This window comes from Thalassophryne amazonica, chromosome 7 (assembly GCF_902500255.1).
Source record: "Thalassophryne amazonica chromosome 7, fThaAma1.1, whole genome shotgun sequence".
Taxonomy (NCBI): domain Eukaryota; kingdom Metazoa; phylum Chordata; class Actinopteri; order Batrachoidiformes; family Batrachoididae; genus Thalassophryne; species Thalassophryne amazonica.
This window is the reverse complement of record NC_047109.1, coordinates 6,600,392-6,618,311: the sequence shown is the minus strand read 5'-3', so window position 1 is coordinate 6,618,311 and position 17,920 is coordinate 6,600,392. Positions and strand designations below refer to the sequence as shown.

At 41.1% G+C, this 17,920-nt stretch overlaps 1 protein-coding gene across 1 annotated transcript in view; it reads right to left on the bottom strand.

Moving 5' to 3' along the window:
- Positions 1 to 8,569: 8,569 nt before the first annotated feature.
- The window catches only part of dcaf13 (ddb1 and cul4 associated factor 13), a 76,313-nt gene continuing 66,962 nt past the window's right edge, over positions 8,570 to 17,920 (bottom strand). Inside the window, exon 11 of the mRNA XM_034173760.1 lies at positions 8,570 to 8,848. Within this exon, the coding sequence (XP_034029651.1) occupies positions 8,761 to 8,848 (88 nt within the window). The 3' untranslated portion in view covers positions 8,570 to 8,760. The remainder of the gene's footprint in view (positions 8,849 to 17,920) is intronic.

The window sequence follows — 17,920 nt, the reverse complement described above, 5'->3', positions numbered from 1 at the left end:
GCGCACGAAGGTTCAAGCTTGGCTGATGCAAGCGCACATGATTCAAATTCATATAGTTTTTGCAAAAAATAAAAAGGTTGGATAGTTTTCTAACAGACCTCATATTTAGCGGTATTAATATTCGCGTTTACATTATGAATATGTACGTATATGTACGTTATGTATTAAAATAGCCGTATTTAATTTGGCAACCTTGTTTAACTCACGAAATTCGCATAATAAATCCCACGCGAATATTTGCACCTTTACAGTATTTGCAACAGGAAGGAGAAGCTCCCTTTATTTCTCAACTTATACATACAAACATGTTTTTACAAACCAGACAAGTGTAATTGTGTGTCTACATGGGTATTTACACTCAACAAAAATATAAACGCAACACTTTTGGTTTTGCTCCCATTTTGTATGAGATGAACTCTAAGGTCTAAAACTTTTTCCACATACACAATATCACCATTTCCCTCAAATATTGTTCACAAACCAGTCTAATTCTGTGATAGTGAGCACTTCTCCTTTGCTGAGATAATCCATCCCACCTCACAGGTGTGCCATATCAAGATGCTGATTAGACACCATGATTAGTGCACAGGTGTGCCTTAGACTGCCCACAATAAAAGGCCACTCTGAAAGGTGCAGTTTTATCACACAGCACAATGCCACAGGTGTCGCAAGATTTGAGGGAGCGTGCAATTGGCATGCTGACAGCAGGAATGTCAACCAGAGCTGTTGCTCGTGTATTGAATGTTCATTTCTCTACCATAAGCTGTCTCCAAAGGCATTTCAGAGAATTTGGCAGTACATCCAACCAGCCTCACAACCGCAGACCATGTGTAACCACACCAGCCCAGGACCTCCACATCCAGCATGTTCACCTCCAAGATTGTCTGAGACCAGCCACTCGGACAGCTGCTGAAACAATCGGTTTGCATAACCAAAGAATTTCTGCACAAACTGTCAGAAACCATCTCAGGGAAGCTCATCTGCATGCTCGTCGTCCTCATCGGGGTCTTGACCTGACTCCAGTTCGTTGTCGTAACCGACTTGAGTGGGCAAATGCTCACATTCACTGGCGTTCTGCATGTTGGAGAAGTGTTCTCTTCACGGATGAATCCCGGTTCACACTGTCTAGGGCAGATGGCAGACAGCGTGTGTGGCGTCGTGTGGGTGAGCGGTTTTCTGATGTCAATGTTGTGGATCGAGTGGCCCATGGTGGCGGTGGGGTTATGGTATGGGCAGGTGTCTGTTATGGACGAAGAACACAGGTGCATTTTATTGATGGCATTTTGAATGCACAGAGATACCGTGACGAGATCCTGAGGCCCATTGTTGTGCCATACATCCAAGAACATCACCTCATGTTGCAGCAGGATAATGCACGGCCCCATGTTGCAAGGATCTGTACACAATTCTTGGAAGCTGAAAATGTCCCAGTTCTTGCATGGCCGGCATACTCACCGGACATGTCACCCATTGAGCATGTTTGGGATGTTCTGGACCTGCGTATACGACAGCGTGTACCAGTTCCTGCCAATATCCAGCAACTTTGCACAGCCATTGAAGAGGAGTGGACCAACATTCCACAGGCCACAATTGACAACCTGATCAACTCTATGCGAAGGAGATGTGCTGCATGAGGCAAATGGTGGTCACACCAGATACTGACTGGTATCCCCCCCCCCCCCCAGTAAAACAAATCTGCACCTTTCAGAGTGGCCTTTTATTGTGGACAGTCTAAAGCACACCTGTGCACTAATCATGGTGTCTAATCAGCATCTTGATATGGCACACCTGTGAGGTGGGATGGATTATCTCAGCAAAGGAGAAGTGTTCACTATCACAGATTTAGACTGGTTTGTGAACAATATTTGAGGGAAATGGTGATATTGTGTATGTGGAAAAAGTTTTAGATCTTTGAGTTCATCTCAAACAAAATAGGAGCAAAACCAAAAGTGTTGCGTTTATATTTTTGTTGAGTATACAAGCCTACTAATCTGTTTGATATCAGAGGAGGATAGGGACCAGGGAGCAAAAATTTTCAACCCCCATGGGAAAAGTTTATCTAGCAGTTTCCCCTTCCATCACTTAAGGGATTACTCTGGCAGAGGAAATTGAAACTTGAGGGTGTGTGATAATAGCTGTGTAACAGTTAGTGCTTGTTGCTTATTATCAATGAAAAGAAAATACATAACGTTGATATCCAGATCAGAAAAAAATCAGAAGAATTCCCGGGGGGGGGGGGGGGGGGGGGGTTCGGTTGAACCCTCTGAACCCCCTCTATATACTGGCATGTTCAATTATATGAAATTTGCCTGGATGCTGAAAAACAGCCCCACACCATGATGTTCCCACCTCCAAATTTCACTATTGTTGTGGTGTTTATGGGCTGATGTGTAGTGCCATTTGACCTCCAGACATGGTGTGTATTATGGCATCCAAGAGTTCAATTTTAGTCTCATCTGACCAGACTATATTCTCCCAGTATTTCACAGGCTTGCCTAAATGTTGTTTAGCAAACTTTAAAGGAAAAGAAAACCCAATGATAAAATACAGTTGGGAAGATAGACTGTGCTATAACTAATAATTGATGTGTATCAATGAAAATAAGGAGCTCTTACAACTGAAATATCCGCCTCGAAAGTCAGCATTTAAGCAGAATTCGATGATTTCAAAAATGCCGCCATTGACACAATTTTAACCAATTAGAAAAAAACCCAGGATCGCTTACGGCACTGCTGTGACATAGCATGAGCACAGAAAGCTACAGATGGCGAACACACACTGATGTAAAAGTCCTCTCTCTCTAGCTTGCTCTCTGTCTCTCCCTCACTCATTTTACTACTGAGCAAATGTGAAGCCTTTCAACTATAAAATAAACGAAATTTCTAAATGTATCATTAGCGGTGCTCACGGCTCTGGATAAACACTGAAGGATTTTGGTGGTTTTCCCGCTCAGCGTTCAGAAAGTGAATCTCTGTTCAGCTGTCCTCAGCTGTACTTAGAGCTGCTGCGAAAACGTTTCACATCACAACCTCAGGACAAAAAAGCAGCTGATTTTCAGTAATAATTCAGTTTATTTTTAGGAAAATCCATGCTCTGCAGCACGACCATTTGAACTCAAGAGCCAGGCAGAAATTTGCCGTTACTGCAGACCCGGCGCCCTCGGATGTGAGAGTTATCAAAAATAAAAATCAAAAAGAAAGAAAAAGAAATACTGGAAAATATAGCGCCACGCAGTTTCGCAGATTTTTTTAGTCTAATTTTGCATGCTCTGCACCCTCATCAAGCAGGCCGGTGTTCTGTCGAGATGACGGGACACCTGTTGCAGCACCGCGAAGGGAGAGTACGTGCATTGTGTTCTGCATGTCTGTTTATAAGAATCTTCTCACCCAGAAGAAAAAAGAGTGCCAACAACTACCCATAACTGTGTTCTTCACTCGGAAAAAGACACCTGCAGCGAGGTGAGTGGAAAAAGGCGCGACAGTGGCGTGGCGCCAGGACGAAGAGGCGCGATCAGAGGAACTGTGAAATACTGGTCAGTCACTATTAATAATTTCTTATGTGTCCAACCTCGTAGGTTGATCGTTAAAATTAAATTCGTTAGTTCTAAAAGCCATCATAATTATTTATAGGAAAACATTCTATTTTTATTTCTCAAACAAATGTTTGGGCCTGAAAACAGGTTGGTCTTATTTTTCTACTGAGGTTTGAACTTTGAGAGTGTTTACACACGAGACAAAAGTGACAAAATGTTAATGCCTGTTTGAGAAAAGTGTATAGTGTGTAGTGAGGGGTTTTACAGTCTTAAAACGTCTATAATAATTGTAAAAAAATAACGCTGTCTACTTCGTGGATTTTGCCTATTGTGGGCTATTTTTAGAATGTAACTCCCGCGATAAACGAGGGACCACTGTACATCTACATGAAAGGTTTATCTTTGACCCGTTGTGTGACTGTCATGCCCAGTTGCACTGTGTTTGCGCTTGTGATGGAGGGCTGTATGTGGGGTTAATCTGCTGTCTCGTGTCATTTCTCAGATCTGTTGTTGGTTTGGTTTTGTGGTATGCAGGAGATCACTTGACCGAGGGTCTATACGTTCAAATAATAATTAAAAAATACTGTCATCACTCTTTACTCTTACTCAGTCAGTCTCTTACAACGGTGTAGCCTAAATACACGAGCTTTCTAGGAGCGCACCCAATTCATTACGCACGCTGAGAGGCAGGTACCCTCCGGTGCGCACTTTTTTGGGGGGGGGCACCGCCCCCTGTGATAAACTCATCGCCCCCTTAATATTTTTTTTTTTCTGGCGCCGGGTCTGCTTTACTGGTGGATTAAAACTCGTCTCTGGTGCTGTGCGCGGAAGAAACAGCTCGCCTTCAGCGCAGAAACTTCCCACTCCCCCTCCTCTTCAGCAGTAAACAGCAGAGAGCAGGCAGCACCAGAGAGGCTTTACAAATGTGGTTTCTTTCCAGTATCAGAAAATTCTGCAGGTTGGATCGGGAAATTCCGATCCATTCTGATACATTGGTATCGGAACCCGATACCAATCCGGGATGTTGATTGCTGCATACGTGCTTTGCCCCTTCTATACTGAAGAGTGACATTGGCGGAGTTGTGAACCTCTGTGTCCCTGTGACGTCACACATGACTATTACAGCAGCCAGCATGGCGGCCTGCTGGTGGCTTTAGACCAGCCATACAAAAACGCTTGTAAAATAAATGATCACACATGCCTACAACTTTTCATATGGGCTCTCAATATCATAATCCACCAACTCAATTGTAAATTATGAGTTAGGTTTTCTTTTCCTTCAAACAAGCTTCAAAATGCTTTTTCTTCAGCAATGGTGTTTTCGAGCATGCATACAGGCCATGGTGGTTGAGTGCATTACTTATTTTCTTTGTATTTTCTTTTACAATTGTACCTGCTAATTCCAGGTCTTTCTGAAGCTCTGCACAAGTGGTCCTTGGCTCTTGGACAATGTTCTGATAATTCTTTTCACTTGTCCGTGGCCAATTTATGGTGAAATGTTCTTTCCACTTCCATTTTACAGCTCCTGGAACATTCAGAAGTTTAGAAATCCTTCTGTAAACAGTGCCATCAGTATGATTTGCAAAAATAAGGTTTGCAAAGCTCTTGAGAACTCTGCTTTTATCCATCATGAGATGTTTCTTGTGTGACACCTTGGTAATGAGCCTTTTTATAAGCCATCAGTTGGGACTGAACCATTAATTTGCACTGACAAGGGGCAGTATAGCTTTGTAATTACTGATAGATTTCATCTGGTGCCTTGTCTTTCCGTGCTTTTTTGCACCTCCCCTTCTTCAGGAGTTCAATACTTTTGTCCTGTGTCATTTCACATTATTACACATAATTTATGGACATTTATGATTTGATTCCTTTGTATGTATGGATTACTTGGGTTGTTACAGATATTTGGTGAAAATTTCATATCAATAGCACCTTTTAAATATATTTGAGAAAAATGGCCAAGTGTTCAAAACTTGTTTTACCCGTTGTACATTTATATTATGAAGAAAAAAAAAAATCTCCCTCACCCCACCGGGGAGGGTGGTACGTGTTTTGCTCAAGCTCGGGTCCTCAACCATGTACTGGATTGACTACAGGATAACCTTCATCAGGAACTCAATGGGACTGTGGAAGACGTCATTGGAGGCCAACTCCAAGGCAATTGCACAAGTGACCATCAAGTGCGGAATATACCAAGGTGGTGCACTGTCCCCATTGCTATTCTGCATAGGCCACCAACCCCCTCAGCCAACTCATCACAAAGAGCGGCTACGGGTATCAATTCAAGGATGGAGTAACCATCAACCACCTCCTGTACGTGGATGACATCAATCTGTATGCCAAGAGTAAGCAAGACATTGACTCACTGATCCACCTCACCAGGAGCTACAGTGAGGACATCGGGATGTCATGTGGATTGGATAAGTCTGGCCAAATGGTAGCAAAGGAAGGTGATTTTAACACAAGTTTTACACCGGATGCTATTCCTTACATAACCCCAGATGCACAAGGAAAATGGGGCATGTGTGGCTTTGAACTGTGAACCTTAAAAATAAAGGGTAAGGAAAAAAAAATCTTGTTGGGCATTTTGTTTTTTGAATCAGAATCGAATTTACTGCCAAATAAGTTCTCACATACAGAGTTCAGAATAGCAGTGCTATGTGACTAAAAAGATTAATCCAGGTTTTGAGTATCTTTCTTATTGTTACATGGGAAACAAGGTACCTACCAGTAGATTCAGTAGATTCTCACAAATCCAACAAGACCAAGCGTTCATGATATGCACACTCTTAAGGCTATGAAATTCGGCTATTAGTGTAAAAAAAAAAAAAAAAAAAAAAAGTAGAAAAGGAGGTGTTCACAATAATAGTGTGGCGTTCAGTCAGTGAGTTTGTCAATTTTGTGGAACAAACAGGTGTGAATCAGGTGTCCCCTATTTAAGGATGAAGCCAGCAGCTGTTGAACTTGCTTTTCTCTTTGAAAGCCTGAGGAAAATGGGACGTTCAAGACATTGTTCAGAAGAACAGCATAGTTTGATTAAAAAGTTGATTGGAGAGGGGAAAACTTATATGCAGGTGCAAAAAAATTATAGGCTGTTCATCTACAATGATCTCCAATGCTTTAAAATGGACAAAAAAAAAAAAAAAAAGACGCGTGGAAGAAAACGGAAAACAACCATCAAAATGGATAGAAGAATAACCAGAATGGCAAAGGCTCACCCATTGATCAGCTCCAGGATGATCAAAAACAGTCTGGAGTTACCTGTAAGTGCTGTGACAGTTAGAAGACACCTGTGTGAAGCTAATTTATTTGCAAGAATCTCCCGCAAAGTCCCTCTGTTAAATAAAAGACAGAAGAGGTTACAATTTGCCAAAGAACACATCAACTGGCCTAAAGAGAAATGGAGGAATATTTTATGGACTGATGAGAGTAAAATTGTTCTTTTTGGGTCCAAGGGCCGCAGACCGTTTGAGAGACGACCCCAAACTCCGAATTCAAGCCACAGTTCACAGTGAAGACAGTGAAGCATGGTGGTGCAAGCATCATGATATGGGCATGTTTCTCCTACTATGGTGTTGGGCCTATATATCGCATACCAGGTATCATGGATCAGTTTGGATATGTCAAAATACTTGAAGAGGTCATGTTGCCTTATGCTGAAGAGGACATGCCCTTGAAATGGGTGTTTCAACATGACAATGACCCCAAGCACACTAGTAAACGAGCAAAATCTTGAATAAGCCCAATAAGCCCTAATAGCCCAATTTCATACCCTTGAGAGTGTGCATATCATGAATGCTTGGTCTTGTTGGATTTGTGAGAATCTACTGAATCTACTGGTACCTTGTTTCCCATGTAACAATAAGAAATATACTCAAAACCTGGATTAATCTTTTTAGTCACATAGCACTACTATTATTCTGAACACTACTGTACAAGGAATTTGATCCAGTGTCATTGGTGCATAAACAACAATAAAAAGAAAAGGGAAAAAATACTTCTGTAAGAAGTAAGGGAGTCAAATAGACAAATAGGCAAAACTTATGTTCACTGTTAAATATAACAATGAAATGGGGCTGTTCAAAGCATGCATATGTACAGTACATTTCAGTGCAGGGATGATCAACCTATACTGAAGCTATAACACTAATGTGTCAACAATATACAAGGTTTTTTTTTGTCATTTGTAACTCTGGACAACTGCCCTGTTTACTCTCCATTCCTTACAAACTTGTCACAAAGCAATCAGCAAATGTCAGCAGATCAATCAGAGGCTTGATCTGCAGGATTCTGAAAGTCAACTGACCGTTTAATCAGACAAGAGAGAATTTAGAGTTATTTATTTCAGAATAATGAATCACTGTTACAAATGATCAGTTGTACAAAGTATAAATCCATTTAATACTTTATTAAAAATGCACATATGTAAGCAGGCTGTCAAACCAACAAACTGTTCAGCAACATTACAGAATGTGTGATGGGAACCTGGGGGGAACTTTATTGAACCAGCAGTAAAAAACAAAGAACTGTTGTTCAGATTAGTTATTAAATTTTGAATTTTCTCTTCACAACAAAGAAAATGTAGAACTGTTACAGGATGGTGCTACTGAAAAATAAATTCCAGAAGCAAGTGAAAAATCATCCATACAAGTGCTAAAGCTTTAACACTGAGCTTTCTGCGAACAAGTGTATGAACAGAAACCTATTCTCACACTTCCTTTTTTCCCCTGTTTTCTCTATGCATTATGGGTGGGGGGTGAGGAGTGCACTTGCAGTTTGAACATGATTTTTACAATAACATTTTGAAAAAATCCAAGTCAAATTAATAATCGTATGCACTAGCTTTTTTTTTAACTGGAAAAAAGAGGGAAAAATAAAGCCACAAGTGTGGCCCCGCCCACACCAGGTCTGTCAAGCTGGATGAGTTTTGGAAACGTTAAATTGCAATCAAAAAGTTTCAAATGTCATCAAAATGTCAATGAAAGAAGTGATGCTGTCATGGATTTGTGCATGTCTGATATAATTACATCAGTGTGTAAAAGGACAAAATGTTCTGACTTTGTGTGTTTTTATTTTGCACACAGAACAACGTGGCAACACTTCCAACTGGTCACTTCAAAGATCCTCTCACAAATACAAAAGTCTGAGTTTTTGATTATTGCTACATGAGAGCTGGATGGCTCTACCTCCAGACCCATCAGCTGCCAATCCTCCTCTCCCGTTTGTGCCTACTGGACCACCGTCACCACGTGCTTGTCCTTCTCAGACACCACGGGAACACTTCCTGGTTTGCTGTGCTTGCGAATGTTTCTCTCCCTGCAAAACAAAGTAGATGAGAATCCATGAATAAATCAGTGTTGAAGACCTGGTGGTGAGAGTCATCAGGAAAGGCTGGAGGACAGAGGGAGGGGCCGGCAAACAAAGGAGGAACACGCTGAATACGAGACCTGAAAGACACTGTTGACCCAACAACCACGTCACTGACTACAACTACACATCCTGAAAATAATGCATGAAGCGCTCAGAGTAAATCATTCACAGTCCCACTGACGTACCACTTAAAAAAGCTGCAGCCTGAGCTACGAATGGTGGCAGTGCAGGCCAAACTGGAACAATCAATTTACCATAATCTGTAAATGAGTATGTAAGGCCGACTGAGCGCACGTCATCGAGGACACGACCATCTGTGACATTTTCCATTAGGTAGTTCTGACTGCAAAGGTCAGGCCCATCATGGCAGCAGCATCACCTCCACACAGACACACAGAGGACTGTCTGCTACCTCTGAGCAAAGCAGCGTGTGGATACAAGTAAACCCTGCTGAGACCAGAAACATGATCTGGCCTTCAGCACTGCCAACATCCTTATTCTTTACAGTCAACAGTTAATAAAATGAGCCCTTTAATCACTGTTCTGTTCAGATTTGATTAACTGTAAATGCCCTCATTACCTTTACAGGGTCATGTATAGTCCACAGTGCAACATTATCTGCAATGGTTTAAAGAATGAGCACAGAGGGAAAAGGAAGACAACAACAACAAATCCTGCTTTTGGGGGGGGGGGGGTCCACATCCAGCAAAGATTGTCAGGCTTGAGATTTAAAACAGTCATGTTGCAGACAGCAGCTCTCATAAGATGTGTTTATGTCTGAGCCGACCCCAAGTTTTTTTTTTTTTTAATAAATGTATATTTGTAACGGACAAGTAAAAAAGTAAACATGGCATCATTACAAAAGATAAAAACAACCAGTCTTCCATTTTTGAGTCCAGGGCATACGAGTCCACTGAATGTACATTCACAGATCAAATCAAATCAATTTTATTTATATAGCGCCAAATCACAACAAACAGTTGCCCCAAGGCGCTTTATATTGTAAGGCAAAAGCCATACAATAATTACAGAAAAACCCCAACGGTCAAACGACCCCTATGAGCAAGCACTTGGCGATAGTGGGAAGGAAAAACTCCCTTTTAACAGGAAGGAACCTCCAGCAGAACCAGGCTCAGGGAGGGGCAGTCTTCTGCTGGGACTGGTTGGGGCTGAGGGAGAGAACCAGGAAAAAGACATGCTGTGGAGGGGGGCAGAGATCAATTACCAATGAATAAAAGCAGAGAGGTGCATACAGAGCAAAAAGAGGTGAATAAAAAGAAACACTCAGTGCATCATGGGAAACTCCCCAGCAGTCTAAGTCTATAGCAGCACAACTAAGGGATGGTTCAGGGTCACCTGATCCAGCCCTAACTATAAGCTTTAGCAAAAAGGAAAGTTTTAAGTTTAATCTTAAAAGTAGAGAGGGTGTCTGTCTCCCTGATCCGAATTGGGAGCTGGTTCCACAGGAGAAGAGCCTGAAAGCTGAAGGCTCTGCCTCCCATTCTACTCTTACAAACCCTAGGAACTACAAGTAAGCCTGCAGTCTGAGAGCGAAGCGCTCTATTGGGGTGATATGGTACTATGAGGTCCCTAAGATAAGATGGGACCTGATTATTCAAAACCTTATAAGTAAGAAGAAGAATTTTAAATTCTATTCTGGAATTAACAGGGAGCCAATGAAGAGAGGCCAATAGGGGTGAAATATGCTCTCTCCTTCTAGTCCCTGTCAGTACTCTAGCTGCAGCATTTTGAATTAATTGAAGGATTTTCAAGGAACTTTTAGGACAACTTGATAATAATGAATTACAATAGTCTAGCCTGGAAGAAATAAATGCATGAATTAGCTTTTCAGCATCACTCTGAGACAAGACCTTTCTAATTTTAGAGATATTGCGCAAAAGCAAAAAAGCACTCCTACATATTTGCTTAATATGCGCATTGAAGGACATATCCTGATCAAAAATGACTGCAAGATTTCTCACAGTATTACTGGAGGTCAGGGTAATGCCATCCAGAGTAAGGATCTGGTTAGACACCATGTTTCTAAGATTTGTGGGGCCAAGTACAGTAACTTCAGTTTTATCTGAATTTAAAAGCAGGAAATTAGAGGTCATCCATGTCTTTATGTCTGAAAGACATTACTGCAGTTTAACTAATTGATGTGTGTCCTCTGGCTTCATGGATAGATAGGCTGGGTATCATCTGCGTAACAATGAAAATTTAAGCAATGCTTTCTAATAACACTGCCTAAGGGAAGCATGTATAAAGTGAATAAAATTGGTCCTAGCACAGAACCTTGTGGAACTCCATAATTAACCTTAGTCTGTGAAGAAGACACCCCATTTACATGAACAAATTGTAATCTATTAGATAAATATGATTCAAACCAATGCAGTGCAGTGCCTTTAATACCTATGGCATGCTCTAATCTCTGTAATACAATTTTATGGTCAACAGTATCAAAAGCTGCACTGAGGTCTAATAGGACAAGCACAGAGATGAGTCCACTGTCTGAGGCCATAAGAAGATCATTTGTAACCTTCACTAATGCTGTTTCTGTACTATGATGAATTCTGAAACCTGACTGAAACTCTTCAAATAGACCATTCCTCTGCAGATGATCAGTTAGCTGTTTTACAACTACTCTTTCAAGAATTTTTGAGAGAAAAGGAAGGTTGGAGATTGGCCTATAATTAGCTAAGATAGCTGGGTCAAGTGATGGCTTTTTAAGTAATGGTTTAATTACTGCCACCTTAAAAGCCTGTGGTACATAGCCAACTAATAAAGATAGATTGATCATATTTAAGATCGAAGCATTAAATAATGGTAGGGCTTCCTTGAGCAGCCTGGTGGGAATGGGGTCTAATATACATGTTGATGGTTTGGAGGAAGTAACTAATGAAAATAACTCAGACAGAGCAATCGGAGAGAAAGAGTCTAGTCAAATAGCAGCATTACTGAAGGCAGCCGAACATAAAGATATGTCTTTTGGATGGTTATGAATAATTTTTTCTCTAATAGTTAAAATTTTACTTGCAAAGAAAGTCATGAAGTCATTACTAGTTAAAGTTAAAGGAATACTCTTTTCAATAGAGCTCTGACTCTTTGTCAGCCAGGCTACAGTGCTGAAAAGAAACCTGGGGCTGTTCTTATTTTCTTCAATTAGTGATGAATAGTAAGATGTCCTAGCTTTACGGAGGGCTTTTTTTATAGAGCAACAGACTTTTTCCAGGCTAAATGAAGGTCTTCTAAATTAGTGAGATGCCATTTCCTCTCCAGCTTACGGGTTATCTGCTTTAAGCTGCGAGTTTGTGGGTTATACCACGGAGTCAAGCATTTCTGATTTAAGGCTCTCTTTTTCAGAGGAGCTACAGCATCCAAAGTTGTGCTCAATGAGGATGTAAAGCTACTGACGAGATAATCTATCTCACTCACAGAGTCTGGACAAGACTAAGAGTCAAACTTTCAAATGAATTAAAGATCTGTCTGGGTCTTTGATTAATTAATAAGCTGGAGTGGAAGATTGCTGCTAATCCTCCTCCTCGACCCATGCTTCAAGCATTCTTACAGTGTGACTCGGGGGTGTTGACTCATTTAAACTAACAATCATCCTGCTGTAACCAGGTTTCTGTAAGGCAGAATAAATCAATATGTTGATCAATTATTATATCATTTACTAACAGGGACTTAGAAGAGAGAGACCTAATGTTTAATAGACCACATTTAACTGTTTTAGTCTGTGGTGCAGTTGAAGGTGCTATATTATTTTTTCTTTTTTAATTTTTATGCTTAAATACATTTTTACTGGTTATTGGTGGTCTGGGAGCAGGCACCGTCTCTATGGGGATGGGGTATTGGGGGGATGGCAGGGGGAGAGAAGCTGCAGAGAGGTGTGTAAGACTACAACTCTGGTTCCTGGTCCCAACCCTGGATAGTCATGATTTGGAGGGTTTAATAAAATTGGCCAGATTTCTAGAGATGAGAGCTGCTCCATCTAAAGTGGGATGGATGTCGTCTCTCCTAACAAGACCAGGTTTTCCCCAGACAGGGCGGCACCTGCAGAAACACGACTGTCCTCCACCGACCCACCCCACCAATTTGTCTGGATAAATCCAAGCCATACAGTGGCTTGCAAAAGTATTCAGCCCCTTGGTATTTCACACATTTTAATTTGTTTATGGAATTTCAAATACATAAAGTAAATCAGGCTTCTCAATATAAACATTTCTAAAATTATCGTCCTTATACTCAAACTGAAAGTAAATTTGTACAACTTGATATAAATTAATTAAAAATATAAAAGCCAAGATGATGGGTTGCATAAGTAATCAGCCCCTTTGGTGTAATACCTGTAAATATTCAGTTTAATTGCCAGTTTTCTTCAGACAAGTCAGGGGATGGATACATGTGTTAAAGATTTTATATATATATATGTTATCACTGTTAAACATTTGTACCTTTGTCTTCTTTCTGTTGAAAATGTTATTGTGCTGCTTTGTACCTGTCTTTAAAATAACCCTGAGAATATACTTGTTATTCAACTTTGTCTTAAGTATGCTGAGGTCAGTCTGAACTGGGAGTGAAGATAGTATGCTGAGGTCAGTTTTGACTGTTGTGAATTTATGATGCAGAACAGATGATAAGTGCAACAGAAGAGCCTGCAAGAACGGGATGTGCTGACCTTTGATGATAAGATTGAAGGAAAGAAACTGTTTCTCCACGCAGCTGCACTTATTGACGCATGTGTCTGTTTTACTTGAAGAAACTTGTCATGCGTTCTCCCCCCCCCCCCCCCTTAGGACAAGTTTCACGCTGTGGGTAGGTTTCCTAATAAAAAGAGTGAGCAGGCGCAGCAGTCCTTAGTGCTTTCAGTGGTACTACGTGTACGGACTGTTTGCACTCCTCGCGAGCTAAAATTTGACTTTCTGTCTCACTGGTGGTTCTTGACTCTGTTTGTCTTGTTAAAGGTTTTAAGAATGTTTGGAGGAGAAAATACCCAACATTGACTGGGGGCTCGTCCAGGAGCTCAACAACACCGGAGGTGTCCGGCGGGGGTCGCCAAGTCCAGACGTAAATCCTTGGCCAAGGTCCGATCGATTGATCGTGTCTGCAATTGTCGACCGCCGTTGGCATCGTCTGGTTGACGAGATTTTCCCGAAGAAGACAGACAGGAAGTCGAGTCAGTGAGTAAAATTTCTTTGTAACAGTACTGAGTGAGTGGTGATCAGATCACATAAACAGTTAAATTCCGCAAGCGATGATACAGAATCGTCTGTTAATGAAACACAGTTAAACTCTGTAAGGAGGTCGGACTCCTCTACGATGGCGAGGAACGCACGTAGTTAAATTCCGAAGGAGGGTGCGGACTCCTCTGTTTATATACGCGTACCGGTAGGGGATAAAAGTGTGATCACATAAACAGTTAAACTCCGTAAGCGATGGCGTGGAATCGTCTGTTAATGTAAAGCAGTTAAACTCCGCGAGGAGGGCGGACTCCTCTACGGTTGCGAGGGACGCACGTAGTTAAATTCCGGAAGGAGGGCGGACTCCTCTGTTTTAAATACGAAGTAATACCGGTTTTGAGAATAAAAGTGTGAAAGTGTAATACTTTGGACAACGTAAGTGACAACCGTGTGTGTGGATGCAGAGGCAAGTGATTCCGCTTCCTACGGGGAAGTGAAAGGAATCAACCACACGACGGCAAATTAATTGTCACGTCCAAAGAAAGTGAAAACTTCAGATTTAGAACACCCTAGGTGTGCCCCCGTCTGAAGTCCAAATTATAACAAAGAATAATAATAAAAATGGGGGGAAAGACGTCTAAAAATAAGGGAAATTTATCAACTGACGACTGGAAATTTATGGAAGCAAAAAATCCAAAAGCAACAAAGAAATTGGAGACCTGGATAAATAAACGTGACTTTGATGGACGACTGAACCTGACTAGTATTCAGAAGTTGAAGGAAAGGTTAGAAAAGGAACATAAAGGTGATGAGAAAAAAAAAAAAAAAACAGCAAGAGGGGCAGATTTAGTGGCGTTTTGGGAGGAGGAAGCAGAGAAAAGGAGACTAGAAAAAATGAGGAAAAAGAAAGGAGTAGGGAAGAGGTAATAGTACAACAAGAACCACAAGAACCTCAGAAACAGGCGGCAGGACCGTCTGGAAAATCATTATATCCTCAGGTAGAGGACGAACCACAGCATTATGACTTAGCAGTAGGACCAAAAATAAATTATACTGAAATTACCAGGACAGCTCAGAAAGAAGGAGAGCCATGGACAGAGTTTAGATGCAGATTTGAGAGTGTATTTAAGGTCCGGATGGTGACTATGAAAACAAATTGAAAGACAGTTCACCTGTGAAGCTGACAATGACAGATTTGATTCATGATGGCAACTCAACAGCTGTCATAACAGTGACAGGTGCCACTGAAGATGTTTTAAAATTGAGATTCACAGGTATGCCATTACATGTGTCACTTTGTAAACCATATTTGACAGAATGGCAAGATTTGGGACTGACAGTCATAACAGCTTTGTCAGCCACTGATTGGAGCAGAGTTGGACCACGAACGGAGTTCAGTCCATCAACTAAATTGTATAAAGTGCCAGTTAATGTCTCATTGGTGCTGACAGCCGGAACACATATTGATGTGTCCACTTCACAATCCTGAGTGTTTCAGTTGAGTCCTGAAGAAGATGATCTTCTTTCTTCAGTACCATCAGGATTGTGGACAACAGGTCCTTCAGACGTAGGACTGATTAAAAATGCACAACCTGTAGTTATAAGACCAAAAACAGAATACAGACCATGTGTAAGACAGTATCCATTGAAACCTGATGCAATTGAAGGAATCAGGCCAGTAATAGAGGATTTGTTAACAGCAGGAATAATAGTGCCATGTCCAGATTCACCATGTAACACACCCATATTTCCTGTAAAAAGGCTCCGCCCTCAGTGGGATGGAGAATGATTCAAGATCTGCAGGCAGTAAATGCTGCTGTGATTAAAAGAGCACCATGTGTTCCAGATCCACACACCTTGTTAAATTCGCTGAGACCAAATTCTAATAGTTTCTCAGTAATTGACATAAGTAATGCATTTTTCTCTGTGCCAGTACACCCAGATAGTCAATTCTGGTTTGCTTTTACCTTTAAAGGACAACGATATACATTTACCAGATTACCGCAGGGTTACGCAGAGAGTCCAACTATTTATTCTCAAGTCATGTCAGCATGTTTAGCCAATTTCGTTCCACCGGCAGATAGCCAACTATTAGTGTATGTTGATGACATTTTGATTGCCTCTGACACACGGGACAACTGCATAACTGACACAGTAGCATTATTGTGTTTCTTATTTGATAATGGCCACAAAGTGAGTAAAAACAAAGTTCAGTTGTGTAGGGATAAAGTAAAATATTTAGGACATGAATTATCAGCCACAGGGCGTACTATCCTGTCTGACAGGAAGGAAGCGATTTTATATGCTCCGAAACCACAAACTAAAAGACAGATGATGTCATTTCTTGGACTGACTAATTACTGCAGGGCATGGATTCCCTGCTATGCAGAATTGACTAGTCCACTTTCTGATTTGATGTACAAAGATGATATTTCAATGTCAACCGTGTTGGAATGGAACAAAGAAGCTGAGGAAGCTTTTGTAAAAGTAAAACAAACATTAGTGTCATCCACAGTTTTGGCACTACCAGATTATAGTAAACCATTCATTCAAACAGTTGATTGTAAGAATAAGTTCATGACTAGTGTTTTGGTACAAGTGTATGGCTCAAAATTAAGGCCAGTTGCCTACTACTCATCTAAATTGGATGCAGTAGCACATGCTTTGCCACCATGTGTACGCGCTGTAATTGCAGCCTCCATGGCTATTCAAAGTAGTAGTAATGTTGTTCTGTTCCATCAGTTGACACTGAAAGTTCCACATGCAGTTTCTGCACTTCTGTTGCAGACAAACATGAGCTTTTTGTCCCCAGCAAGACATCTTTCGTGCATGTCCTTGCTATTATCTCAACCACACCTTACGGTAGAACGATGTACAACATTGAATCCATCCACATTGATACCTTTACCTGAGGATGGTGAGCCGCACAGTTGTCTTGATGTAGCAACTGTTTGTATGAAGGCCCGTGTTGATCTTTTGGATACGCCCATCCCACACAGTACAATTGTGTATGTGGATGGATCCTCCACTAAAAATGAAATTGCCTAAACAAATTGCTATATGCAAATGTGCGGCTCACACCAAAGGCTCTGACAGTGTTTCAAAAGGAAATGATTTCGCTGACAAAACCGCAAAGGCAGCAGCAGCTTTTCCTATTTTTCTCCTACACGAAACCTCTCCGGATTTGCATTTAGGTCATACACTGCTTGCTGACATGCAACAGCAGGCAACTGAAAAAGAAAAACAAATGTGGTTAAATAAAGGAGCTACATATGCAAATGATTTGTACTTATGACCACAAAAGAAACCCATATTGCCAAAAAATATGTTTAAATGGGCAGCTATTATGAGCCATGGCGTGACGCATGTCTCATCAGGGGGTATGATATCGCAACTGCAATCTATTTTTTGTCTTTATGGGTTCGATGCATATGCAAAACAGCATTGTAGAGCATGCATGACATGTGCAAAACACAACTCACAAGGCAATTTGAGACCCCAAAGAGGCAAATTTCCAACACCACAATATCCCTTTCAAGTGATTCATATGGATTATATACAGCTGAGTAAACATGAAGGGAAGGAATTTTGTTTAGTCATAATTGATGCCTTCTCAAAATGGGTAAAATTGTTCCCCACAAAACATGCAGATGCACTTACAGTGGCTAAAGCACTGTGCAAAGACATCATTCCACGATTTGGAATACCAGAAACAGTCTATTCAGATAATGGAGCGCATTTTGTTAATACAATAGTGCAATACGTAGGAGAAGCGCTACAGATTAATCTCAAAAATCATTGTGCTTATCATCCACAAAGTGCCGGATTAGTGGAA